At 43.6% G+C, this 27,717-nt stretch overlaps 2 protein-coding genes across 3 annotated transcripts; one reads left to right on the top strand and one right to left on the bottom strand.

Moving 5' to 3' along the window:
• The first annotated feature begins 5,544 nt into the window (after positions 1 to 5,544).
• Positions 5,545 to 21,152, top strand: hspa12b (heat shock protein 12B). 2 transcript variants are annotated; one of them, XM_041964653.1, is made up of 14 exons: positions 5,545 to 5,937; positions 7,687 to 7,750; positions 8,205 to 8,287; positions 9,082 to 9,206; positions 9,291 to 9,477; positions 9,966 to 10,070; positions 10,264 to 10,380; positions 11,966 to 12,143; positions 16,154 to 16,240; positions 17,979 to 18,083; positions 18,163 to 18,421; positions 18,569 to 18,672; positions 19,420 to 19,610; positions 19,686 to 21,152. In XM_041964653.1, exons 2-14 carry the CDS (start codon positions 7,705 to 7,707, stop codon positions 20,160 to 20,162), a joined length of 2,064 nt encoding a protein of 687 aa, XP_041820587.1. In that variant the 5' UTR covers positions 5,545 to 5,937; positions 7,687 to 7,704; the 3' UTR covers positions 20,163 to 21,152. The 2 variants fall into 2 exon arrangements, with proteins under 2 accessions (XP_041820587.1, XP_041820588.1); XM_041964654.1 differs by lacking the exons at positions 5,545 to 5,937; positions 7,687 to 7,750; positions 8,205 to 8,287 and adding an exon at positions 8,809 to 8,834.
• Positions 21,153 to 21,267: 115 nt separating this feature from the next.
• On the bottom strand, positions 21,268 to 27,506 carry cct7 (chaperonin containing TCP1, subunit 7 (eta)). The gene is made up of 12 exons (XM_041964655.1): positions 27,463 to 27,506; positions 26,231 to 26,314; positions 26,011 to 26,080; positions 25,797 to 25,903; positions 25,405 to 25,583; positions 25,044 to 25,215; positions 24,728 to 24,892; positions 24,431 to 24,619; positions 24,005 to 24,102; positions 23,771 to 23,903; positions 22,493 to 22,699; positions 21,268 to 22,352 (listed from the first exon to the last, which is right to left on the bottom strand). Exons 1-12 carry the CDS (start codon positions 27,466 to 27,468, stop codon positions 22,122 to 22,124), a joined length of 1,641 nt encoding a protein of 546 aa, XP_041820589.1. The 5' UTR covers positions 27,469 to 27,506; the 3' UTR covers positions 21,268 to 22,121.
• Between the last annotated feature and the right edge of the window lie 211 nt (positions 27,507 to 27,717).

Below are 27,717 nucleotides of genomic sequence, written 5' to 3' on the forward strand. Positions count from 1 at the left end.
TCCAGCTGCACACTTCAGTCATTGGTTAGAATCTACATCAGTCAAGCCTTCTTAGGGATTCTATTGGTTCAGGCGACGGCACGCCCCACCCCACCTCTCCATTCACGTAGGTAAACAAAATATAACCCATTTTTCTTTTTGACCTGTTTTGTAATCAATATGAGCAGTTAATGTTTGACAGCGACTGAACTAACTAGGTCTGACTTTTCTTTAACAGACTAAGCTCTAGTTTTGTGTTTGTTAAGGCTGTTAGGGCTGAGAAAGAGGGGATAAGAGGAAAGTAGAGGTACAGCAGATTTAAAAAATGATATGTGAGTGTGAGCAATGGCGTACACATGCTTTTCAGGGGTGGGGGAATCCTCAGCTTGGGCCTCCTCTGTCACCCTTACTTTCGAGTCAAACCTGTAATGATTTTTACAGTCTTGCAGGACTCTTGAAATACCTTCACTGCAATGAGGCTAAACTTGCCATGATTTACATATCTCCTTGCTTATTTTGTGCGACACCAAAATATTCGAAACACATTCTTGTGTTTATTCGATCAGTGCTCACTGAATATCACCAGTCAGAAGAAGTTTCAAAGCGCACTCCTGTTGCTGATCAGGTGAAATTATATGAACAGTGAGAGACGTTGAGGCTGTGCAACTGATCCAAGTCTGTCGAATGCTGAGACAGGCTGTGCCACTGTGCCATCGCCAGTGAAAAAGCGTTTTTTTTTTTTTTAATTAGTTCCCTTCATTCAGTTGCTGCCACCTTACTTCTATGAAAGCCTTTTAGAGTTTTGTCTATTTAGGGTCAAAGCCAGAAACTCAGGTTGAGAGAGCAGAGAATGTTTTTTAGTAATGACACCTGCTCTGATTCAGAAACGCTGTTTGGCATAAACAACATGATGACAGTGAAATGTGGCATGTTGGGTGTATGCTGAGAGAGACCGACTGTTTCAGACTCATTTAAAATAATGTGTCATTCACAGGTTGTGTTCTGAAAATGGCCATTCATTTATTGACAGCATCTATTAATAATTGAGGCTTTACACAAGTTTAGCTTTTTGGCACTTAAACACACCTATTTAAAAGAATCCCTTCCTCATTTGTGTGACATTTTCAAAACCCTCATTCAGCCTCTGTCCTACACATCCCATGATGACTGATCCCAGCCATCCTCCTGCATGAACTCATGCAATTGTGAAATGAGCTGGGGAAGAGGGCGCATTACCCTAAAGTTACAGCAGAGGACGACTGTAACACACAGTGTGTGTGGGTTGAAGTTGTGTAGCTGTCGCTAAGGAAGTAAATACTGCGCCCTGATCCTACTCCCACCCTCACAACCACTGAGGCTAAAGGGCCTTCATTGCCATGTCTGAACAGTTGTAAGTGAGCCAAAGTTACCAAAGTTACAACAGGGCAGGGAGGAAGTTTTTTATTTGAAGGGACATGAGAGTAACCTCATGTTCCTCCACAATTCTCTATTGATGATAGGGCAACTAAATGCCACATGTTGAGGGTTAAATGTATTAAATGGGCAATGAAACTAAATGAGCATACTGCATATTCATCTGTATATCCCTGTTTGGTCTTTGTGTCGTTAATAGTCATCACTGTCACAGATTTCCAGCTTGCTACATTATTTCTGCATTGTCTCAGCTGGATGCAAGATGCATGGTTGTGCATATGTGTTGAGAAGGAGATGGGGACATGAAAGTGTTCAAGAACACCAGATGTTCCAGAGTGGCAGCTCAAACCTGTGTGTGTGTGTGTGTGTGTGCGCGCGCGCACGCGCGCGCTTCTGCAGTTGATTTATCCACGGTGACCTGTGATACCTCTCCTCGGGAAGGGCTACAGGATTGAGTAGTTTCCTCGTGATCATACACACAGCACACACACACACACACACACACTGCACACATGGACATACAAGATGCATCCAAACAGAAGATTAGTTGAATATATTCAACAACTCTGGGCTTTAACTGTGGTTTCTGCTCTGTTCATACATGACAAAGCTGTTAATGGTGTCTCTGGAAGAAGAATGGTTTCATCTGAGATGCCTCGTACTGCAGATTTAATACACAGCCCACAACCATATATATTGTCATGGGAGTGCACAGATATGATGCATGTACACTATTCTCACACTCACTATTAAGTTACAGACAGAAGGAGGTACCGTCACCCCCGCTGCTGTTACATGACATCCTCCTTCCTCCTTTCTCTCTCCTTCAGCCCCCCTCAGTCTTTGCTATTGAATCATAAATCATAAATCCCTTCCTGTACCTCTCTCTCTCTCGTCGTCCCTCTCTTTTTTTATTACACAATAGCCCAGACTTGATGTCAGAGGGCAGTCATGTTTAATACGTGTGTGTATATGTGTGTGAGTGTGTATCTTCTACCCCAGCCTTTCCTGTGGCCCTGGGTCCCCACCCCAGGCTTCACCGGTGAGTTTGTCCAGCGCCGGTTACACAGACACATGCACGCATACACACACTGGAAAATAAGACCCACCCTCGCATGCACATGAACAGGAAGTGGCACATTAGCACGCGCTCAAAGGTACTGCGCAATATTGCCTTTATTATTTTCTGCACAAAGTCAATATTCCTGCACACATAAGTGCCTCTAGTCTGAGGTCCTGTTAACACTCACCACTGCGGCGCTGTTAACACTCTAATAAGCAACAGGCCTAAAGTCTGTTCGATTTGAACAGCAGATTTGAAGGACTTGGAAGTATATTCCTGCAACACATTTGTTCCAGAAACCTTAAAGAAAACAAAGGGTCACACAGTACATGCAGATATTTCTACTTAACTCCCCCTCTAATGGTTCCCCTGTGTGTTTTACACCCGCATGTTCGGACTCTGGGCCCCTCGTGAGTTTAAAATGTTGCCTTGAAAAATGCTGCAAGAAGTCATGCAGTACTTGTGCGAGAAGATTTATTATTTGTAAGCGAGTTTGTCTAATTGCTACCTCTTTATGATGATGACTATTATTCACGTTGATGAAAGAAAAGGGAAGAACATTTTTCCAAATTTTTCCAATTGTGCAGAACATCGATCACTGCTGTCTGAAAAGCCAAAAATTCTTGATCTTAAAAACAGCAGTTGACAAAACAAACTCAGCTTGAGGTTCACTTAGTTGTGTATTCTGGAGTCTTTGACTATATCTGTTCTTCGTCAGCAGCCACCGTATGGAATTGCACACATGCAAACTTCCCAGTATTTGGAGCACCTCTACATCTTCTCATCTGTGTTGACTTCAAACTGCACATGCAAATTAACACCATGTGATATGTTTAAAAGCTCCAGAATGAGCAAATAAGTGGACCCTGAGCTGAGACTGGTGCGGCAATCACACTACAAATTATGAGTTAATACCTGTACCGTGACACCAATAGTCAGATCTTCAGGTCAAAATGTTTAAAAATGGTTATCACTGGTAGAGTATGTGTGTGTGTGGTGTGCGTGTGTGACTTGTTTGCATCAATAGTGTGGTTTGATGTTATCTCGAGGGGAAGTAACAGGTTCTCATTGAAGCAGCAGTTCAGATTTTGGTCTATTTAGAGGAGCTGGACGAAGAACAGTGTGTGTGTGTGTGTGTGTGTGTGTGAGCATGGGTGTGTGTGTGTGTGTGTCACGCACGCTTGTGTATGTTATGGGTGTGTTTCCGTCACTCAAGGACTTTTAGGCTCCCAGAGATAATGTGGAATTCATGAGAGAAATGCCACACAGTGGTTCCTTCCTGTCACCTGACTCCATCACTTCCTGTGTTGGGCTTCCTGCGTCTGGACCTCCAAGGAGAGGGGTGAGCCAAACCTAGGCCACGACTCAGGGGATCCGTTTCATAAGCGTATGTCTCTGAGGTGATGGAGGAGTTGGACCTTGGTCCCCTTGGGAGGTTTTCGATGTGAGAGGTGTCAGCTAAATACCCAAAATGATGAAAAGATTTAGATTTCATAGTAAAGCTGTTGATAAGCTGCCACCTGACTGCTAATGTTAGTCATTAGAAAATTAACTGGAGCAAATGACTGCAGACAAGGGATCAAATAAAACAGATTAAACGGTGACGGATGCAAGAGAAAAGCGAAAAGAATGGCCTATAAAGCAGAGAATGGACAGATGTAGAAGAACAATAAAAGAGGCAATAAAGCGAAAGAAAGACGGAGAAAGAAAGAGAGCGGTGATGGCAGGATCCATATGGGGCCTCATGGTTTTTGGGCAGCTAGGGGAGACATGCCAGGTAATGGCTTCCAGACACACACACACACACACACACACTCACACACACTCACGCTCATACACCCTAATTCGATTTAGAAATCTGACAAGGAGACTGAGTGTATGTGGATGTGTGTGTGTATATACTAGAGGCCTTTTCTTTCGTATACTCATGAGGTCTGACTTCCTTTGACCATTGGGAGTGGGGCCGGCTGGTTTCAGTGTGTGTGCGTGTGTGTGCAAGCACTGGGGGTTAATGTATGCTTTCAATCACAGCTCTAGAGGGAAGAAATCAGATCTCTGCAGCATTGCTTTAGACCTCAAGATCCATCCATACAAATTTACACACGCACACATACACACACACACACACACACACACACACAGGAAAACATGTATATCAGGTAAGTGCAACAAGTGCATCCACCTACAGTTAGATTCAATTACATTTTCACTAAAATAATAGTTCGACAAGTTGGAAAATATGCTTATGTTGTTCTCCAAGATAGATCATGTCTGTTGGATAAATATGAAGCTACACCCAGTGGCCCGCTGGCTTATAAGTGCAAGAAACAGTTAGCCTGGCTCCATCTAAAGGTAACAAAATCCTCCTACTACCACTTCTAAAGATGATGAATCAACAGTTTGTCCTGTTTGAGGTGCCGGTAGGCAGATTTTATAACCTTTGGACAGAACCAGGCAAGCTGTGTCCATGTTTCCAGTCTTTATGCAAAGCTAAATGAAGCAGCTGCTGGCTGTCGCTCCATATGGAAGTCATATTCATTTTTATCATATCAAAGAAAACATTTTCAGAGGTGCTCACAGAAAAAAAGCAGAGCAGAGGAATGAAGTTTTTCATTTGCTTTAGGTTGTCTGAACAGCACTGGCTGCTTCCAGCTTTCGTCTGCAAAGTTAGAAAAGCTGTGCATGAACGTGGTGAAAAGGTTAAGGGAGCAGCTGAAGTAACAAGGAACGAAAAAGAGCAAAGACAAAGAAGTGGAAAGAGGCAGAGAAAGAAAAAAGTCAAAAGAAGGCAGCAGCATGTGAAGAGAGATGAAGAGAGGACAAGATGAAAAGAGGAAGACAGGAAGAGATAATTAAACAGAGGAAGGATACATATGGAGGAGTGGCGGGGGAAAGAGAGGGCAAGATGACTGAACTGGGATACACCGCCTGCCCCAGGAATACTCCACCCAACACACACAGCAGTTTACCAGTGAGGTAAATCCCCCAGCATTCCCCCACTATGCGCTGTCACAGCCCTCCCACTCCTACAACTTGTGTGTGTGTATGAGTGTGTGTATGTGTGTGTGTGTCACCACTTTTCTCTGACATTCCTGTGCGGAGCGGAGAGTCGGTGAGCTCGGCTGCAGAAAGACAAATCTAGAAATCCAGCTCATTAGGAAAAGCTGGGATTTTCTCAGAAGAAGAAGAGGCTGCAGCTCGTTTCTGCATCCGTCATCTCTCATCGTGAACTTCGCTGATTAGGGAATTTCAATTTTGGGAAATCCGCCTGCAAGTCAGCCGGGAGGTCTTATGTTTTTTAACAAGAGGTTTCTTGAAAAGCATCCTCTTGTGTCCATTCAGTTTTCTCCTGTTCTCCACCTCTCCAACTCCCTCCTTGGAGGCAGATTGAAAACTTCGGATTATCTGATTTTAGTGTTTGGGAATAATTTTGGAGTGGCCAAAAAGGATAAGAGAATAGTGCTGCAGCAGCTTACAAAGAGGTGAGTTAACATTCAGATAGAAATCGCACTAGAATTGCTGATGACATCTTCTTATGGAGATTGAAGCACTTTTTACAAGCTGTTTTGGACAAAGAGTTTGAGTTTTCCTACAACTTCTAAAATATAAACTTGTATGTTTCTGCTTTAATGGTTCTGTTATGAACCGTCAAAGACAAAGCTGCATGATCATGACTGTCTTGCTGGTAAGTCTGCCAGTAATGTTTGCAAACCGTCTCCATATAGTCCAAAGTTAGAGCTCTATTGTTAATGCTGCACAAAAGTGGAGTGTGTTGCACAATCTGCGTCTAATGTAACTCATGTCTCAGGGGAGTTAGGGGTACTTGTTCTGCTGATCCCCTACTAGGTCTAAGATGTGTGTCTCAGGAAGAGAGGGGGAAGAAAAGAAAAGGCTGGAGGGGCAGAGAGGGCTGAGAGATAGAAAGAAAAAAGTGTGCTCAAGAGAAGAAGCAGGGGAGAGAGTTTCATCCTCTCTCTGGTTTTATCATCAAATTTCAAGGACATGCTGGGAAAGAACGGCAACGTTGCAAGCGTACATTACATACAAGTGTTTCAGGCGCATACTTGAATAAATGCACACAGATGCTGCGTTCGTGTAAGGATGTCAAACAAACGTATGGACCCTTTATCTCTCTCACTTTCTCAGTCACACACACACACACACGCCCAGAAAGAGATTTAAACAAACGCATCTTTGTTTCATAGCGCTCATCTGTTTAGTTTGCTCCTGGCTCCGATCACAGACTGATCCAATGAGTCCCAGTGCTGCAATATGCCACACACAAACACACACAAGCCAATGAAAACAACACACACGTACACACAAATTAGATGCATGTGCAGGAGGACATGGAGACAAATCACTAATTAGGACTGTAGGAATCAAGCAGATGAAACACACACTCACAGAAACAGTTCTCTCACATTTCACGCACACACATCTTCCCATTCTCTCCCTTGCTTTTCGGTCACATCTGTGCTTGGGATCCTAAAATGCCTCAGTTATGAACGAGTGTCTTTTGAAGGGCACAGCATTCATAAGCAGTCACGCTTATTGCTTGTTTAAAGCAGACAGAAAGTTGGCTCACATTGTAGTCGTATAGAACTTATATGGTATTTGGCAGACGCTCGGATTCATGAACCCCCAGAGCTTCAACGTGCAGTCAGCCCAATTCAGCCGGTCGCTGGCTGCTGGGCAGCTATAGTAGACTGGAGCTAGAAGTTCAAGCGTGGGACAGTTGCAGTGAAAGCTGCTTGGGGTGTGTCTTCTTCACTTCCCCTCCATGGCTGATGAATATCTGAGGCGCGTCTAAAATGACTCCCCATTCTCTGCCTAGTGCACCATATTTATTTTATTCTACGCAGTTCAACTGAGCATCTTTGAACTCACTGTTTTGATGTATGTTGATTTGTTGTTTTCGGCAGCAGGCAGCTGTTTTTAGCTGAAAAGCTCTGATAAACTCACTGGAGTTCGGCCAAAGGACAGGTAGCAACCAGCAGGTAGCAACCAGCTGATGCACAATTTAGCAGCAGGAGAAGGTGGAGAACAAAACGAGAGCTAAAAGAGGGTGAATGTTTTACTTGCATTCATAAATGCTAGTGTTGCTTCACATCAGCAGTCTACTGCTGCACAACTCACAACTGACTACGAATCTGTTGTATGTACGAAACCCAAATGCATATTTCATTCTTCTAAATGCATCATATTAGCGTTGGCGTGTTTCTCTGCAGACCCTGGCTCCTGTAAAGATGGCTGACGTGGTGCAGCCAGACCCCAACAGCCTTCAGATACCCGGTGAGATACACACACATGGTTTACGCATATGCTCCGTTGCTATGGGCACCTGATCAAAATGACTCACTCCTCCCGCTCCTATCTTTTGGAGCGTGAACATGCTGACCTTTCCGTGCCCCTCTCCCACCTGGGTAAATTACTCTCATCAGATTCCAGTGACATTCCAGTCATTCCAGTTCATTATGAATATTCAGTCTCGAGATCTTCGGGTCAAGTGTGGTTACACCCAAACTCACTCATCTCTGCGCTCTCTGCATGTGTACGTGTGTGAGCTGATGAGAGTCCAATGATGGCTCTTTCCTCGTGATAAGAGTTTTCCCAGGGCTGCGTATCGCCACAAACACACACATTGTTTTGGCTGTTCTGTTCGTTTTCCAGTGGAGTACGTGCAGCTGTTTTCCAGCCAACACTTCACGTCGTTACATTTCTCTTTATCTCCTCCATTAATTCCCAGGTGATAATGCATCAGCCCCTTCATCGCCTGCCACAGCTAGGAATGACTGCAGCATCACACCCCTCACACCCTCACCCTCACCGGTAACTACACACACACACACACACACATTCACCACAGACACGCCTACACGCCCTTTCCTCGTTGTACTTATTTTCTTTATATAGAGCTCTTATACAAGACCTGCAAACCCACATCCACTTCTCACTGTTATTAGTGGTTTATAATAACACTCGTGCTCACAGTTTAAAGCGAGATGTAGAATTACAACAAGCACCCAATAAAGACTAGATTCTGTGGGAAATAAATATATGCACTTTGGCACTGACTCTAGCATGTACTAAAGGAGGAGAGGAGAGGAGAAAAAGCACACGAAAGTCAGTTAAAACAGCTTCTGATTTCAAAGCCAGCCTGACAAATCTATGCTGTATCCACACATGGAAACTAGTTATTACTGGTTTAAATCCCACTATGCTTCCTTTCCAAACACAAATGACAGCCCACATTAGCTCATTCACTCTGTGATATTTGTAGATGGTCACAAATTATGAGAATTTATTCCTTTTGGTGGTGACGATGGAGTCTGCAGCCACGTAACGCTGACAATGCTAACACGCTGATGTTAAGCAGGTATGTTTTTTATGGTCGCCAATTTTGGGTTTGTGTATTAGCGTGCTAACATTTGCTAATCTGCACTAAACAGCTGGTCATAAAGCAAAGTATTGGACAAATTAAAGGTTTGACCTGATGATGGCGCTAGATAGAACAGTTAAGGGATCACCAAAGTTTTTACAAGTCATCTGAATGTCTGTATTAGATAGTTCACTAAAAACAAAAATAAAACACACACAAATCTCTGTTTCTCTCTCCGTCTCAGAGGGTGGAGATCAGACCCAGGATGGCCTGTCCTTTCTCAGTTGTCGTGGCGATAGACTTTGGGACAACTTCCAGCGGCTACGCGTTCAGCTTCACACAGGACTCAGAGGCCATACACATGATGAAGTGAGAGTGTGTGTTTATTGTCTTTAATTCTGTTCTATTCTATCATTGTCCATCCTTGACATCTTTCTCATCCAATCCATGAAGGCGCTGGGAGGGCGGCGACCCTGGAGTGGCCAATCAGAAGAGCCCGACCTGTCTGCTGCTTACTCCCGAGCTGCGGTTCCACAGCTTTGGGTTTGCGGCCCGGGACTTCTACCACGACCTGGACCCAGAGGAGGCCCGGCACTGGCTCTATTTTGATAAGTTCAAGATGAAGATCCACAGCACAAGTGTAAGAGCGATCAGGAAAATTAGATGAGAAAGGTGCAACAAACAGCTAGTTAGGACAGAAATCCTTAGTTATATGAAAGACCCAAACTAACAGGAGTGATTTTACACATCTAGTTACATTTATTAGCCACAAGAAGCCCAACTCAACCAGTGAGAACAGCTGTATGATACATTCTGTCAAGTCTCAGGAAAAAAGATTTCAGAATTGAAATGAATATTAGAAAACCTTCTTTACAAACTGGTGGTGTTGAGTTTGACATTTGACATGGCTCCAGGCAGGGAGTGTCTAATGAAGACACTCTGTCAGGTTGCATGGTGGGAAGTGTAGGATCCAGTGTTTTTGGAGCTTGGAAACGTACTCTCTCTCTTGCTCACAAGTCTTCACACTTAACACTGCATAGCTGGAGTATCACTTTAATGCTTTAAGCGTCAGGAAGATGATTTGTTCCTGCAGCAGTGTTTCAGCAGTTGCGGCTGTGTTTGCTGCAGGACCTCACCATGGAGACGGAGCTGGAGGCGGTCAACGGTCGGAGGGTCAGGGCCATCGAGGTGTTTGCTCACGCCCTGCGTTTCTTCAGAGAGCACGCTCTCAAGGTCCAGTTTAAGATTGATGTATGGTGCTTATACACTGTTTAATTGTGTGTACTTTTTAGATTGGGTCTCACATGTATAAACATTTACTTTGCAAGCCAAGGTGTTGGTTTACAGTAGTTCATAAAATACCTGTAAGAGTATTTTGCTTATCTTGAGTTCAGTACCATAAAGTGTTTCATTAATTCTGTTTTAGGAGGTGAAAGACCAGTCGTCATCAGTGCTGGAGGGGGAGGAGATCAGATGGGTGATCACTGTTCCCGCTGTGTGGAGACAACCTGCTAAACAGTTTATGAGAGAGGCTGCATACCTGGTAGGAACACACACACATGCACACACACACACATATAAGGACAGATACATAAATCCATGCTTTCGATATGACTGACTGAAAGAGGCTACAAACTAGTTCTGGTCTGAAAAAAACTGCATATTAATCCATTAAATACAGAGTATGCAATATATATCATTTTTTGAGTCAGCCATAACTATTCTGATGTTTAAAAAAGACCTTAGGCTAACTGAGCCAGAGACTGTTTGCATCTTGATATTTGGTGATTTTTAACGTTTTTGCTGCTTTAGGGTTTAAGAAAATTATCTTCAGCAAAATGTGTGTCTGTGTATAAAAAATGTAATATTTAATTGATTTGTGAGTTGATTTTTGGTGCAATTATATTCTTGGAAGGCCACTGAATCACCAAAAATACGTTTTCATGAAGCTTAAATCAAAGCTGTTTTGTGCATGAAAACTTGAGATTTTGGAGATGCATGATTTTTACTGGGCTGTGACGACTGCTATAACAGTTCCGTGCTGTATGGCTAAAGCATACACATGTAGATACACACAGAGGATGATGATAGACGGTAGTGTGAGTGTGTGTGTGAGAGAGAGAGAGTGAGGGAGAGGGACATGGAAAGAAAGGCAGCATATAAAGGATGAGATAACAGCTGTCTAATTACTGCTCTCATGGAAGATCGCTTACTATTCACACACACACGCTGCACTTTTGCCTCTACCCACCCTGTATATCTTCCCACCGTAACACACGCCCCTGTGCGGTGTGCTGTACGTGTCACAATGACTTTTAGGAAGTGTGCGTACATAGACAGGAATGCAGGGGGGTCCTATCACAATACGCATCAATGAGAATGGACTGACCTGTGTGTGTACTTGTACATGACATAGGCAATAGTTCATGGGAAAGACCAAGCAACCTTTTGGTTTTAATGTCATGCTCTCCTAATTCTTGTTCTCTCTCTGGTCATATTCTCATTTTTATACACACACACACACACACACACACACACACACACACACACATACACACACACACACATATCAATTTGTTAACCATTATCTCTCATCTGCCCTTCACTCACCCGGGTACGTACATAAATAGTCTAATGCATGCACACTCTCACATGCACAGTTGACATATACGCACACACACCCTGCGCTGGCTGCCAGCTTGAGGCCGTCGGGGTGTGTGTGCTTCCTGCAGGTGATGATGTCATCAGAAGTGAACAATGAGGGAGACCGGCGTACAAACACAGGAAGTGGTGTCCAGACCCCCACCCTGTACACACGCACGCACGCACACACATCATTCCAGCCACTCTTTACTCCCAATCCATCAAGACTAATGCTTATATGCCAACTGTCCTGTAATCTGCTAATGGCACGTATCATAGGTTGGCCTGTATATGCACCAAAGCAGAATCTACACGTATGTCCAAAAGCATGATGGATTTCTGAGAGCTGCTTTTTTCAATACTCATTCATGCTCATTTTCTCCATCTCTTTCCTCCTCTTGTTCAGTCTCCCATCAATACAATCACGAGCATGGCAGGAGAATATCATTCTGCTTGTAAATTCTTCTCTCCCTTCTCTCCTACAGGCTGGTCTGGTGTCTCCCGACTGTCCCGAGCAGCTCCTCATTGCTCTGGAACCCGAAGCCGCGTCCATTTATTGTCGCAAGCTCCGCCTCCACCAGGTGATTGACCTGAGCTTGCAGCCAATCACAAATGGCCTCGATCTGGAGGGGTCCCGGCCCTTTGACTCCAGCTTCAGACAAGGTAGTGGAAGAGAGAGAGTGCCTGTGTGTGTGTGTGTGTGTGTGTGTGTGTGTGTGTGTGTGTGTGTGTGTGTGTGTGTGTGTGTGTGTACTGTTTTCTGTGGATGTCTTCTTGTAGACTTTGTCATTAGCATGAAACCACACTGTGGTGTTCCTGGAAATGTTGTTGTTTGATTTCACTTGGGGATTTTGGTTTTTGCAAAGGACGAACTCTGTGTGTGTGTGTGTGTGTGTATGTGTGTGTGTGTGTGTGCGCGCACGTGCATGTGTGTGTATGCAAAAGAAGTGCTTTGGGTAAAGACGTGATTTCAGATACTGGTCGTGGTTTTTCCCCCAATGACTTTGCAGCTGCGTATATGTGTCATATAGAGCAGACAAACTGCTTACAAACTACTACGTTTTCTTTATCTTATATGTATTTTGTGGCAGCACACTAATGCTTTTCACTTCATCAAAACAAAGCATGAGAGGTTATGCATGAGAGGTATGGTCAGGTTCTTTAGCTAAAAGTCAAAGGTATAAATTTGTGCAGGTAAAAATAAGGCTAGAAGTTAACTATGACTCTGACATTGCAATTGGCTTAAAATGTGTACGTATAAAAACCAAAGGCGAGCTGAAGCTACAGTTACTTCACTCAGCTCACGATTGCAGCAAGGAAGCATTTTGAATTTGCTACAGCTCCGATTTGAGCCTGGTTTTTTCTTCAGGACTTAATAGCGCTTGAAGGCAGCGCAACAAGCTGTAAACACTGACATATTATCACATTATAAAGTCGATTGCAAGCAAACAGGTCCCTAGTTACAGATCCAGATGATAAAAAGCAACATTTGTATTCACTTAAAGTGGGGTTTCTGGCCATCTAACTAATGTAAGTTCAGTATTGATCCACCTTTTAGCTCCGCTTTGGTCTCAACCCCCGCAGGAAATATCTGGCTCATCAGATGCTGAATGCCTCGCTCTGTATCGGTGGTTTGGTGCTGCGGGGAAAAATACTCCCTCAGCCAGCAACTCTTTTCACTTTATAGCCATATAATAACGTGGATCAAAAAGCTCATGTGACTGCCCACTTTTTAATACAAATGGACACGACTTAAAAAAAAAAGCTGCATTGAAAACATTTGTCTTTGCAACAGCTACAGGAAAACGCTACTAAATTACAGCAAAGGAACAAAGGGCTGGGAAAAAGGAGCCTGATGCATAATTCAGCGAACGAACATGCTGTCCAAAAATCCCCTGCACAGGCCCACTTATACATATCCAGTCAGTGACACACACACAAAGAACATTCACACGCACGAAGACACACACTAAACATAGGGTATTGTAATTGGAACAAGGTGCAGCGAGACTATGATCTCACCCCCTCCTGGCCTGTCATTCTCCCTCTCCTTCACTCACATTCATTTTTCTTTCCTTTCCCTCAGTCTCTCCAGCATTTGCTCCCTTTCTGACTTTCTCTTGCCAGGTCGTACACTTTGCACGGACTCTGCACACGCACACCAGCAAATAAACGCGCATGCTGTGTTTCCACACACACACACACACACACACACACACACACACACACACACACAGAGAGAGAGAGAGACTTGGCATCACGGTCATGGTTTTTACTATCTTTAGCTTTTCTTCCACCTCATTTCGTCTCCAAAGATAGCACCAGGGAGCCATTAACACACACACACACACACTCACACACTCACACATAAACAGACACGCACGCACACGCATACATTTTCTTTCTGCTGTTTCAAATAGTGGTAAATGGTTTCCAGACTTGCATTTCATTCGTCACCCCCGTACAAAGACACACACTCACATACACATACTTACACATACAGTACATACATTACCTCCTGCGTCATCCAGGAATTTAAAACAACCTTGCTTTCAAGACAATGTAGTCATTGTTGCTCAATAACTCTGTGATCTTTCTTTCTTTCATTCTTTCTTTCTTTCTTTCTTTCTTATCCTGACCTAAATCCATTTTGCCCTTCTCTTATTCTAATTTGTGTGTAGTACTCGTGGGATTTTAGGCAAGCTAATAAAGTCAACTATGACCTAAATTATACAAACACATCACTTCAGACTGTCAAACCTTTGACTTAAGACACACACACTTTTACATCAGGACCACAGCTTCTCCGCAACCCTGCCAGAGCGAGAGAGAAAAAAAAAAACATTTTTTCTAACGTCCTCCTTCTTTGATCTGTATTTATGTCTCATCTTAAAGCCATTATGTCTCATTTCACGGGTTCACTTGCATGTATGGAGGCATATAAGCGTGTCTGCCCTGTCAAACACGCTGTCAGGTATTTTGTATTTTTGTCAGCTGTGTTTGAGTCTGTCCTGTTTTGGTTGGCCTCCATCCACACTCTTAACCTGCCAGTCAGGCGGTTTACATGTCGAGAACCAAGAGAAAGTTGAAATGGGAGAGAATTCTTCATTTCCAACAAATTGCTCCTGTCATGCAAAAACATTGTGGCTGGTTTTCTTATGTTTTTCTTGTTTTACTTAGACTGAAAAACTTTATACGTCCCATTGGGTAAATGTTATGACCTCATTGGTTGTGAAGCTTGTTTAAACCTGATTATATGTAGTATAAATTACAAGCATTCACTTGCAGGAGGTTCAAAGTGAGGCTGTTTATGTTTTTGAGTGAACTGGTTCACATTGAGCATTAGTTAAACACAAGCGTTTAAAACTGCAGTATGTTTACTGTAGTGGAAGGTGCTGAAAGGCGGTGATGACTCTTGTGGCCTACAGCTGGAGAGAGTCCACAAAATAACTTATTGAATTTTCTATGTGAAAAAGGTGGACCCAGAGCCATATTTCAGGGGGACAAGAACTCGTGCTTGTGCCCCTGGGACCCAGAAATCCTTGCAATGCCTCTGAAGCAGTCTATGAAAGATGGAGAACTGAAAAAATATGGACATGCAATTTTACTTCAGGCTCACTCGATTCCCAATTTTCTGGTTTCAGTTCAAAACATTGCAGTAAACGCAGATGAAAGCGGTGAGACTGAACCAAAACAATGAGCTAAAGGGAGCTGGACAGCTGAGTGAAGCTGAGGCTAGCAGCAGGGTCGGGGGATAATTCTCTGTGGGTTTGTCGCTGTGCGTGATCTCCATTCCCACGAGCACATGTGATGCACTGTTGATGTAAAAATGTGATTGTAATGCCGCTTTAAGTACAGAGCTGGAACCAGAAGGTGAGTAGCCTATCCTAGTATAAAGACTGCAAGCAGCTGGGAAGCCTGGTAACATCACTGTTGTTGGCCAGGAAGTAGTTGGCGTTACAGTAAGTAGGCTAACTTAAAGATGAACCACTGATGACCATTTTTACTTTTCGTTTTTTTTGTATAGACTAAACAAACAAAGCATGGCATGTTAATTAGTGAGCTTGAAGAACTTGCAGCTGTATTTGCAAACTGAAGTAAGCTCCCAGTCTTTATGCTAGGCTAAGCTAACTGCCTCGCATGATGTGGGAGCCTCAGCTTTTTCTCATTACACACCCAGAAAGATAGTGAACAAGCGTAAACCTAATTTTTGAACTGTATCTTTAAAGTAGGACCACTCGCTCGACATGTCAGTGATAGTGTTTGGGTGGAAATGTCCCTTGAGCAAACATGATGTGATTTTCAAAACAAAAGCACATGAATGAAGGAAGTTTGCAAGTAATCTAAAGTGGGTCGTTCTTCACTGGTCATAAATAAAGTCAAGAAACTGCTGATCAGAATGTCTGGTTTATATTATCAAACCTTAAACTTAATGGTTTATTTTCTCAGTCGACCAATCAGAAAGGTAAAGTTTCAGCTTGCTTCCTGTCTGAACACAGAGAGGGAGCCATATGTACAATACAACCATTATCTTTTGCCTCACCGTGACTTTTTGAACTGATTTAATGACGTGTGCATGCAACAGACATCATCTCCACATATCAAAGGCATAAAAACTGAAGTGTGTTGTGTGCTCGTGTGGATTTAGCCTCGCGTGCGTGTGTTTGTTGCAGCCAGGGAGCAGCTGAGGCGATCCAGACACAGCAGGACCTTCCTGGTGGAGAGTGGAACCGGAGAGCTGTGGTCAGAGCTGCAGACTGGTAAGACTGTGTGTGTGTGTGTGTGTGTGTGTGTGTGTGTGTGTGTGTGTGTGTGTTTGAGAGGGACAGACAGGGCCCACATGTCGGGGATATTGATGATTTTGACTTTTAACCCCAACTGACTACTTGAAACAGACACACCTACTTTCTACTCTCTTTCACTGTTTTTTTTTTTTTTTCAGTTCAGTGTGTTCAGTTCACCCATTTTCCACAGTATCTGCTCTGTTTGCAGGGCCTGTTTAAACTGGTCTGTTAAAAAAAAAACAAATTTTGGCTTCAACCAAATTTGACCCCAGTTTTTTTCTTGCAAAGGATCTTGCATTAAAATATATTCATGAATATTCTAAATGTTAAAGTGCTGCCACTATCTATGAGCAAGCAGCGTGTAATTGCTGATCTCTCATTATGACACCTTCCACACTTCACCATTATGACATTATCATACATTAAAATGTAAACTAGTATGGAGTCTGGAGTCTGCCACCAGAAAAATAATAGACTTTTACAGTATTTCATGAAAACTCTTAAATTGATTAATCATATTTGCAGCCACATTGTTCATTGATAAATTCCAAGTATGTTGCAAACTAATATTTCTACTTTGTTATTCAGCCTTTAAACTATTCATTAATGATTAAATTGCAAAATTGATTTGAACATCTTTTAATCAAGTTATCGTACTCTTTATTTGTTTCCTGCTGTAACAGTTTCCATTTTGTAATAAAAGACAAGAATCGTAATTCAAAGTCCATTTACTAGCTTTTTGCGGGGCTTTCACTCACACCTCTTGGTCTTCTTCAGCAGATAGAGTTTGCTCAGGAACTGAGATTTTGGGGTTGAAGTCTTAATATTTTGAGAAAGAAAGTCTGTTACAAAAACATAGTCACAATGTCAAGAAAGTCGTAATTTTACAAGAACTGGGTTGTAATATTTTGAGATCCTGTCGCTCTTAACTACCAAACGTCATTCACAACCACACAATGGACAACCCACAGTGTCAAGTTTGGCCTGGGATGATAAAATCCTACCCGGCCACAACTCGCCCAGTTCTCCACTTCTTTTCTTTCTGTTGAGCCGTGTCAACAACCCGAGGAGCCACGCGCCCCTGCTGACCCTTTCTGCTCCCTTTCCTGTCCACACACAGGAAGGACCCAGCCCACGGGACTCGCTGCCTCTGCGCTGTTCACAAACCAGAGCAGAAACCCCGCTTCATCCTCCTCCTCTTGCATTTTCCTCTCTCATCCCTCACTCCATTTTTCATTTTTGCTCATTTCTCTTATCTTGCTCGCGCTTCTCTTTTCGCTCCCACTCACACTCGTGTTTAGGGCGTGCTCGGGTGAACCCAGGCTCTTATCGCTGAACGTATCATAAACACACGCACTTGCAGATGGAGCGCAGCAATCACAGATGCCTGGAGGTTGTTTATGTTTGACGGTCCAGCGGTTGAAGAGTTTCAGGGGAAAAAACACACTCACACACACACATGCACACACACGCACACAGGAAACATGCCATTTAGACATTCCACAAAAATGAAGACACATTATCACAAACATTTTCCTCCTATAAATTTAGCACAATTATCATGTTCTTATGGTACCGTTTGAAATATTTCCTGAAATCAAACTGATTCAAGTTTTTCCAGTTTCGAAAAAAAAACAGATTTTCTGAAAAGGCACGATGTCTCCAGGGAGCTGCAGCTATTAAAACTGAGTGTGTTTGTGCTCTCTTTCGAAAGGTGACAGGTATATTGTTGCAGACTGCGGAGGAGGGACAGTGGACCTGACAGTCCATCAGATCGAGCAGCCGCAGGGAACACTTAAAGAGCTCTACAAAGCTTCAGGTGCACATTTTCACAAAGTGGTCAAACAAAAAAATAACCAAACTTCCTCCAGTTTCCAAAGCTGTGGTTTGTCTTCCAGGCGGCCCCTATGGTGCTGTCGGGGTAGACCTGGCCTTCGAAGCCATGCTGTGCCAGATCTTTGGCGAGGACTTCATCCAGAGCTTCAAAGCCAAGCGGCCGGCGGCCTGGGTGGACCTCACCATCGCATTCGAGGCGAGGAAGCGGACGGCGGCGCCAGGCAGGGCCAACGCCCTCAACATCTCCCTGCCATTCTCTTTCATCGACTACTACAAGAGACACAGGGGGCAGAGTGTGGAGGCCGCCCTGAGGAGGAGCAAGTGAGCGTGGGCTGGGAGGCGTGTGTGAGAGAGGGATGATGGATGAGTGTGTGAGCAGTTTGATTGAACAATGGATGGATAACAGCAAACATGCAAACTCTCTCCTCTGTGTGTGTGTGTGTGTGTGTGTGTGTGTGTGTGTGTCAGTATGAACATAGTGAAGTGGTCGTCCCAGGGGATGCTGCGGCTGACACAGGAAGCCATGAACGAGCTCTTCCAGCCCACCATCATCAATATTGTCAAACATATTGGTGAGAAACACGTAAAGACACATGTATCAGACAACAGGGTCTCACACACACACACATACACACACACACACACACACACACACACACATACACTGACATGCATATAAACAGTATATACCACTAGATCCATACATACAGACACATACAGCTATAACTTCCATAGATGGGAACTGGGTTAGTTTTGACTCTCTCACAGCCCAAACCTCTGACTTCACAAGATGACAAGTTGCCAAAATTGGCCATTAAGTGAACTACTAGTGAGTCTGCGCCTCGTACATTGCACATCCTAGTTGTTCGTGAATGGGCACTGTGAAACTAAATGGAACAAAAGGACAAGAAAAACAACATACTGCACTTTTTAGCTCTGGCTAAGACGAAACACAACAGACTTCAGGTACAATGTCTTCCCTGGTATCCTTATCCTGCATGATGGTGACCTCACTGTTTATTTTTTCAGCCGTGCCAGGCCTGAACTAAGGCAGAGATCTGGAGAATGACTGTTTTAAATCAGACACATTCCAGTGGTGCATTCAAAACCAGCTGACTGGTTTTCTAGTATTTAGGTTTTGTAGTAAAGAGTGAGAGGCAAGAATGTGGTTTTGCATGTATCAGATTGAAGAAATACCAAGTACAGCTGCTGGGCAGGATGTAGAAAACAATATTCCCACATGAACATGGAGCGATAGAACGCCAACTGTACTCCTCCTCATGCATATTTCCCTCCCTAACCTTTTTCTCCCCTGACAGAGGAGCTGATGGCAAAGGCAGAGGTGCGCGGTGTGCGTTTCCTCTTCCTGGTTGGCGGTTTTGCAGAGTCACCCATGCTGCAGAAAGCAGTCCAAAGAGCGCTCGGGCGGACGTGTCGCATCATCATCCCCCATGACGTTGGGCTGACCATACTGAAGGGCGCCGTGCTCTTCGGGCTGGATCCCACTGTGGTGAGTGCTCAGGAGTTCCTGTTCGTCCTGGTGTAGCTCTTTGACGCATGTTCTAACGACCTGTCTCTCACACAGGTCAGAGTGCGTCGATGCCCCCTGACCTACGGCGTTGGCGTCTTGAACCGGTTCGTGGAGGGACGCCACCCTCGGGACAAACTTCTCATCAAGGAAGGCCGCGAGTGGTGCACCGACATCCTCGACCGCTTCGTCTCTGTCGACCAGTCGGTGGCTCTGGGCGAGGTCGTGAGACGGAGCTACACGCCCGCTCGCCTGGGCCAGCGGAAGATCATCATCAACATCTACTGCAGCGTGACAGATGATGTCACATACATCACCGACCCTGGAGTCAGGAAGTGCGGGACGATAACTTTAGACCTACCGGAACCGCTGCCGCTACCAGGAGCGGTGGGAGGAGCCGGGGGAGGGGGAGGCCCAGAGAGAAGAGAGATCAGAGCGACCATGCAGTTTGGAGACACCGAGATCAAAGTCACAGCCGTTGACGTCATGTCTAACCGCACCGTCCGGGCTTCCATAGACTTCCTGTCTAATTGAGGAGGAGCAGGAAGTAGAGAGGAGGAATGGAAAACACAGAAATAACTGATTCTAGGGATGATAATTTTAGAAAAAGCGGTACTTTGGGAGCGGGCGACATTTTCTTGGAAAGAACAGGAACTCATCCTGTTAATCAGACATTTAAGCTTTAAGTGAACTCCTTAGTAGAAAAAAGGTCATGAAGGGAAATTTTCTCCAGTTCAAGAATCTCCTCAACTGAAAGTTAGAGTGACATCTCTGCACCGAAAACTCATTTGTCTGCCTTCTGGCTGCAGTGAAGAGTTCGTCGTGTCACACCACATGTTGCTGTCACAGGCATTTCCTGCCTAGAAAATACTCAAAGGGACACTTGCATGAACTCATATGAACTTGTATAAAAAAAATCTAATGCAAGCTGGTGGATGAGTGCATGTCCCTGCTGCAATGAACAGATACCTTCTAATAATTCAAGCTGTCCGAGGAATATTTCAACTTTTGTTGACAATTTTGTTTGCTATAAATAATCTACATAATGTACTATACTACCTAGAGTAAAACTCACTCTTCTTAATTGCTAAATAAAGTGTTGCCTTTTAGCTCATATATTAACAGGGATATCTCACAAGTGCTGGTCTGATACCTCATTTAAATCATGTTTTATTATCCACATACGAGATATTGATTCAACCACCTGGACTGCAGCTGTTTCTGTTTCTCTGATCTGTGATTGTGCCTTACCTAGTGGTGAAAAGACGGAACTGCAAGCTAAAAGCTCTCAGGATTGATCGAAACACACTAGGAAGGACTGTGACATTACTGCGGTCACATTATGGTGTCGTCTTTATGTTGTGTATGCTGTAAGAAACTGTATTCATGTTTATTTTGAACCTTATTTCGTCTGTGCAGGTTGCACAATGATATAATGTAAGAAAGCATCATCTTTACATTATCCTAATTTTATCATCCATGGCCATACATTTTACATTAAAATAAAAACTCACTTTTGACACATTTCCTATCTCAAGATGATAGACCTCTTCTTTAATGCAGCACACCACATTAGGAAATAATTTATTTCCTCCTTTGACCAGATGTTTAAAATAACACATATGAACAGACAACAATATGAATTCAGCTGTGAATTTATTGATAAGAATGGTCCAATAAATAGTTTTACACAGCATAACCAGTGAATGGTTCAGAACTGCTCGACATCCAATCAGTGCTTTACTTTCCATGTTTAACATCATGTTTGCCACGTAACACAAAACCGGGTTAGAAATTATGGAACAACTTGATGTCGGAGAGGAAGAGTCGACTTCGGAGGGGACAGGAGTGTTTGTGTCAAAACTAAGAGGGATCTTCTTTCATCCTGCTTGTATTTCAATGTCATTTCTCAGTAAAATGGCTACACAAGGAAAGATGCAGTGCTTGAAACGCTAAACAGATGTTGCAGAGTCAAAGCTTCAGTAAGAAAAAACTACAGGTGACAAAGAAAACACACAAAATGTCAGCCATCTTTGACAAAGTCTAACGAATCTCTCTTCAAGTTTCAAGATGAACTTCTCCTCCCCCCCTTTCGTTTGTTTCACTACATCTGCCATTTGCAATGTGTCTGTGACCCATTACAAGACCTCATTTTATCTAGAATTCAAATCCAAAAGCAGATCAAATATGCCAAGCTACATTCAACACGATCCTTATCTGAAAAGGAGCACTTCCTAGACTCAGTGACCTTGCAGACAAGTAGACATAAAAATCACAAGAAAACTCCAAGGCACTCTCTTTTTAAACGGGACAGTTTGTTTAAAGGTCTTACATGACCTGCAAGGCATCTAAACTACAAAAGAGTGCTTTTCTTGTGATTTTTACAATCTTTGTCTGCTTCTGTTCAAATGTAACCTGGCCGGTACTGAACCCTCAATCAGTGCATTTGGATTTTAATGCCAGTTTAAAATGGGGTTTTGTTCTTGCTTCCTCTTAGTGAGCATGGGGTCTCCCGCGGCCTCTGCCCCTGCCAGCGCCACCCGGAGGTCCATCCACAGTGCTGCGTGGGTTCTTGATCGTCTCATCTACTGACAGGATGAGGCAGGCTGCCTCTGATGCTGCCGTTAGAGCGTTGATCCGCACGATGGATGGCTCCCACACGCAGGCCGCGAAGTTGTCTGCAATGTCCTCGTTGTTGATGTCCACACCGTACCACATGCCACCCTGCAGCAGGAGGACAGATACATCAGTGACTTTATGTCCTGTTCCACTTCTAAAACTGCTGCCGTAAAAGTGCTCTAATGCCAAGTGCTTTATTCAAAGAGTTGTGTAGGATTAGGCGAGATGCAAGTTTCATTTCTCACCTGTGCGTGTTTGGCGCGCAGTTTGTTCAGGATGTTGGTGGCGTCAAAGCCGGCGTTGTCACACAGCTGTCTGGGGATGACCTCCAGGGCCTTGGCATACGCTCCAATCAGCAGCTGCTGTTTTCCAGGAATGGTCCTGGAGTAATCCCGCAGGTACTTGGACAGTTCCATCTCTATAGCTCCTCCACCAGCAACAATGGAGTCGTTCTGGAAATGGGTTAATTACAGTCAGCTTATTCACTTCAGTTATTCAAAGTGATACAGAAGTCAGACATACAGCTACACTAATTGAAAACACAGGTCTGAACCAATTTTTATCAATTTTACCAAATATGAAACCAATTTAGGGCAACATTCAAGCAAGTGATCTCTGTCTATGTGACGCACCCCTCTCTCCTATCGTAGTCCCCAGTCACATGCCTAGTTATCCACTTCCACCATGTAAAACACAGCCTGAAATCTCCAGCGGTACCAAAATATGTGATCATGGCCCCACCAGCCCCACTACTCGCCTAAGGCAGCCGCATACAGAATAATAAAGCACTGAGGTTAATGTAAACATCAACGGTGACAAGCTTTAGCAACAAATGCTCAACCAGTTGTTCTCAAACTTTTTCTATCATGCCTTTCTTCAGAAGCCAAAGTGCCCCAAACGTCACAATTTCTGATCAATCATTATCAATGATAGGGGAAGCAACTAATACAAAAGGATCCAACTTTAAAGGCCAGCACGCAAGCAAACTACTGTTTATTTTCCTGACATAAGTCATATTCAGTCAACTTAGTTTCACTCAGTATTTTTCCTCTGGTCATCCACAATCCCCCTGCAGTGGCTCTATGTCCCCCAAGGGAAGCCTGTTAGAACCACTGCTAACCTGATCTAAACTCTGCCAATAAATTGCTTTATTTGCAAGAAACTGCACCCATATTGCATTGTTGAAAATGTTGGATTATAAGGCTCATTCTGGCCATAGAACCAAGACGCACGTACCTAAATGGACATCACTGGCCAAATCGTTTTTTAATTTAGCAATGGCTGATAAAAGGTCACACTGACAAACACTGAGCAACATGGTTAAGAAGAATCATGAAATAGAAACACAAATTAAGTGACTGATTTTTCAGACTTTTGAATACTTCTGAACAACTCAACACAACAAATCATACAAAAGGAATGAACAGGAACAGAGTGCTGTTAATAAATATATAACACTATGTATCCTAGTAGCCACATGTAATGAGCCTTGTTGCACTCATGCACTCCATGTGTCAACTGACCTTGATGGCTCTGCGTACGATCATGATGGCATCATGCAGCGATCGCTCCGTCTCTTCTGTGAACTGTTCTGCCCCACCCCTCAGGATGATGGTGCACGTCTTTGCCTTTGGACAGCCCTTGAAGAAGTTATACCTACAGACACAAACATGGTAGGTGTGAGTGGTCAATGGGAGTCATGTCACATGGTGCACTCAAAAAAGGATTGACAAAAGTTTTAAGCAGATCCCTCTTACCTCTCTCCTCCAACCTGGACCTCTTCGAAGAGTTCACACTGTCCCAGGACGTCGTCTGTCATGGCACCTACTGAAGTCTGGATGGAGCCGCCACAGGCCTGGAGGTCACATTACACACAATCAGTCGCACTCAAGCTCATTTTAAAGATGAAATGTGGGTTTGTAACACACATGTCAACTCATTCCTTCATAGATCATTTTTACTGTAAATCAATTTTAAGCATTCAGTAAATGTTTTGTTGGCCTGACACAGAACTAAATATGTTGGCTATTTTCAGTTTATCTGGTAATAAAAGATAAACAGCTGAAAGTCAAAACTGTGATGCCAACATTTATTGTCAGTCTGACAGCTGTTCTAGTTGTTCAACTTCATTGTTCAAATGCAGATGTGAGGTGTTCAGTGCCTGTCTCTGTATGTGTCCCTACCATCATGGTCCTCCTCAGATCCTCCTCCTGCACCCTGCCAGCACAGAACAGGTCTCTGTCAGCAAAGTACTGGGTGGCCACATCACCGATGGGTAACTTGGACAAAACCACCTTGGCTCCTGACTGATAGATCTTCTCCAATTTGTCGTACAGGATGCTCCATTCTGCATCCACAATGGCCTGATAGTCCTGCAGAAAAGGGACACGACGGTAAAAAAAAAGGAAATTATGTTAAGCAAGGAAGAGAGACATTTTGGTACTTATTTCATGACTCATGCTATGCGGTGGTCTTCATACCTCCACAGATTTCACGCGGACTTCAGCATTATCCTTCTCAGCCTTCAGCTCCAGCTCCACATTGAGCAAAGCAATCTTTGGGTTCTCATAGCGTTTAGGCTGCATTTCAAACCCGGCGTAGGAGAAAGTCTTTTTGAATGCGACACCGGAGACCAACTGGGAATCCTGTAAAATTTGAATATAGAATGTATGACATTGATGGCTTTTATGACAGACTCATTGATTTGTTTCTCTAACTGTTGCCATTGTATCTTATACTAAGCATTTTCAGAGGCAGGATTTGTGCAAGTGCAAGCAAAAGATAAACAATACAAACCTCAAGGCCTCCTCCTTGGACCTTCTTGATGCCAATCATCTTCAGAGACAGCAGCTCGTTCAGAGACATGACAGCGTCCACCACCATCTTGGAGAAGAACTCCTTCTGACCAGCAATTAGCTTGGAGTTCAGGGCTGTGGCTGCACACTTCTCCAACAGCTGCCTCTGCTCTCTGAGAGGACAGAAAGGGGGACACATACATGTAAAAATGTACAACTAGACCAGTTTTTAAAAGTTCAATTTAACCACAACCAAAGGATACAACATTAATAGGATTAGAGATACACATAGGACAGATCAACCATCAAATGGTAAATAGCTTCCATGTAAAAAAGTTGATGCACTGACAGTCAGCACTTACTCCTTGTCGTCTTTTTTCACCGAGACGGCGATCTCCTTGATCTTGTTGACAGCAAGGTTGGTGGCAGTGCGGAACGCTCTGATGATAGTCTGAGGGTGGAGCCCGTCCTCCACGTATGACTTCAGCTGCTTCAGGAATTCTGCGGCCAGGAGAGTGACAGAGGTGGTGCCGTCCCCAACCTGAGGATGGTGCAAAGGAAAGAAAAAGATTACAAAAACCTGTTATGATGTTCTGACAATGGTGATCCTCCTCTGTATTAGGATACAGAGGAGGATTTAAAATTTCCATGCACAATTTTTTAATTTTTGGCCAGATTTTAATTGAAACAGAAATGGCTGCAAACCTTAACACACACCTTGAAACACACACACACACACCCACCCACTTCTCACCTCAGCATCCTGGGAGCGAGCGATGTCCACCAGAGTCTTGGCAGCAGGGTGAACAACATCCAGCAGTTTCAGGATGGTGGCTCCATCATTAGAGATTGTGGCCTTACCTGGAAAACAAAATCACAAATCTTTGGTCAGGATGAATTCATCCAGTCATGCATGCATTCTTTCATCAATCAATCAAATCAATACTTGTCTAACCGTCTCTCCTCACCTCTGCTGTCCACCATCAGTTTGTCCATCCCCCTGGGCCCCAGGGTGGTCCTGACGGCCTCAGCGATCACCTGGAAAAGCAAACCAAACAGCTTAGACAGATTTAAAGCACATTTACTAACATACATAAAACACACACACACACACACACACACACACACACACACACACACACAGAAAAAAACACACACAATCGAGGAGAGAACAGTAGTTTTTCTGACCTGGCAGGCATTGATGTTACTGACGAGCTGGGGGATGCCCTGAGACGTGTCTGTCCCCTCCTTCAGCAGGATAACTGGTGTGGGCTGGAGAGATACAAAGGGATCAAGGAAGAGAGAGGAAGGGGTGGTTGACAGTGTACATGAAAGAAAGTAAGGAAATTAGGCAAGATTAACCAAAACTAGTAAATTAAAACAAGTCAGGTATACTCAGGCATTGTGTCCTAGTTATCTAAATAACGCTTCATTGCTACTATTCGTTATGTTTCTGTGAAATCAAATTGTGATATCATATGTATGACTTGCATATGTCAACAACACAATATCTGAATAATAATCTCATAGTATTATATTGTTTTCAGCCATATCCCTCAACCACTAGATTAACATCTGCAATGGTAAAAGACATTCAGGCAGTTTCTGGTGCTGTGGCTGTGGGGTGTGATGCTTTTGTTACCCATCAGACCTGCAGCTGTGTGACACTGTCAAAAGACGGATGTCTGTTTACAGGCTGTTAATAATACTGCTCACTGTAGCAGACTACATGCTACACCACATCTTTTCCTGACAACATGCATTACCGCTTTCTGAAAATTACCCAACAGACTTTGGTACATTGACGGTTTGTTTGGTCTTTGTCTGTTAGTCTGCATCAACCCACTTCAATCAGACATGCTAAGGCTGCTAAATCTTTGGACTTTCAGAAAACCAAACCTGATAACAAATTATCTGAGGACTACAGTTCAGTTAATTGGTTGTTCGGGCTAGCTCTGGCAGCACAGAAGTTTAGCAATGTCTCCTTTGCCGGCACTTATACAAAGAGACTGAACACACAGCGGCTAACTTGATAATAACCTGACTGACAAAGCTGCAATGATAAACGCAAAAAGAAACTACGGACGGACAACTAGATAAAAACCTAATTGCAAGTTCATACGGTAAACAGTTCACCGTAGTTTATCTTTTGTCAATAATATCTTACCCCAACATGTTAGCTAGCAGCACCGTTAGCACCGTATACGCCCATTGATGCTGAGCAATCCTACGAGGCTAGCACGGGTTGGCTATCAATTAAATCATTTTAAAATCATTTTCACAAAATAATTGCTTCCAAATGCCGTTAAAAGGAAGTCATCTAAACGGAGTGTTGTCCATGTACAAAAGCTCGCTGATAAACTGAAGGATGGATATGGATTATGTATTTGAGTTTGGGGCATGAATGCTAATTCACTCACCATCATCTTTGCAGTTCCTTCGAGAAGCTTTCCACCGGCATCCAATCCCAGAATGCTTTTCTCTTCTTCTTTGGTTTAGTGGGGGAACTACAGATCAATGTTAAAGGTGCATGCCGCCACCTACTGTACCGGAGTGGGTACTTTATAACAAGGTTACATCCTGGATATTTAACCTTTTGGTTAACTATCTGTAACCTTTTGGTTAAATATCCAGGTTGGTTTGGTTTAAGTATTTAAATAAAGCCATTTAAACCT

Source organism: Chelmon rostratus, chromosome 23 (genome assembly GCF_017976325.1).
Source record: "Chelmon rostratus isolate fCheRos1 chromosome 23, fCheRos1.pri, whole genome shotgun sequence".
Taxonomy (NCBI): Eukaryota; Metazoa; Chordata; class Actinopteri; order Chaetodontiformes; family Chaetodontidae; genus Chelmon; species Chelmon rostratus.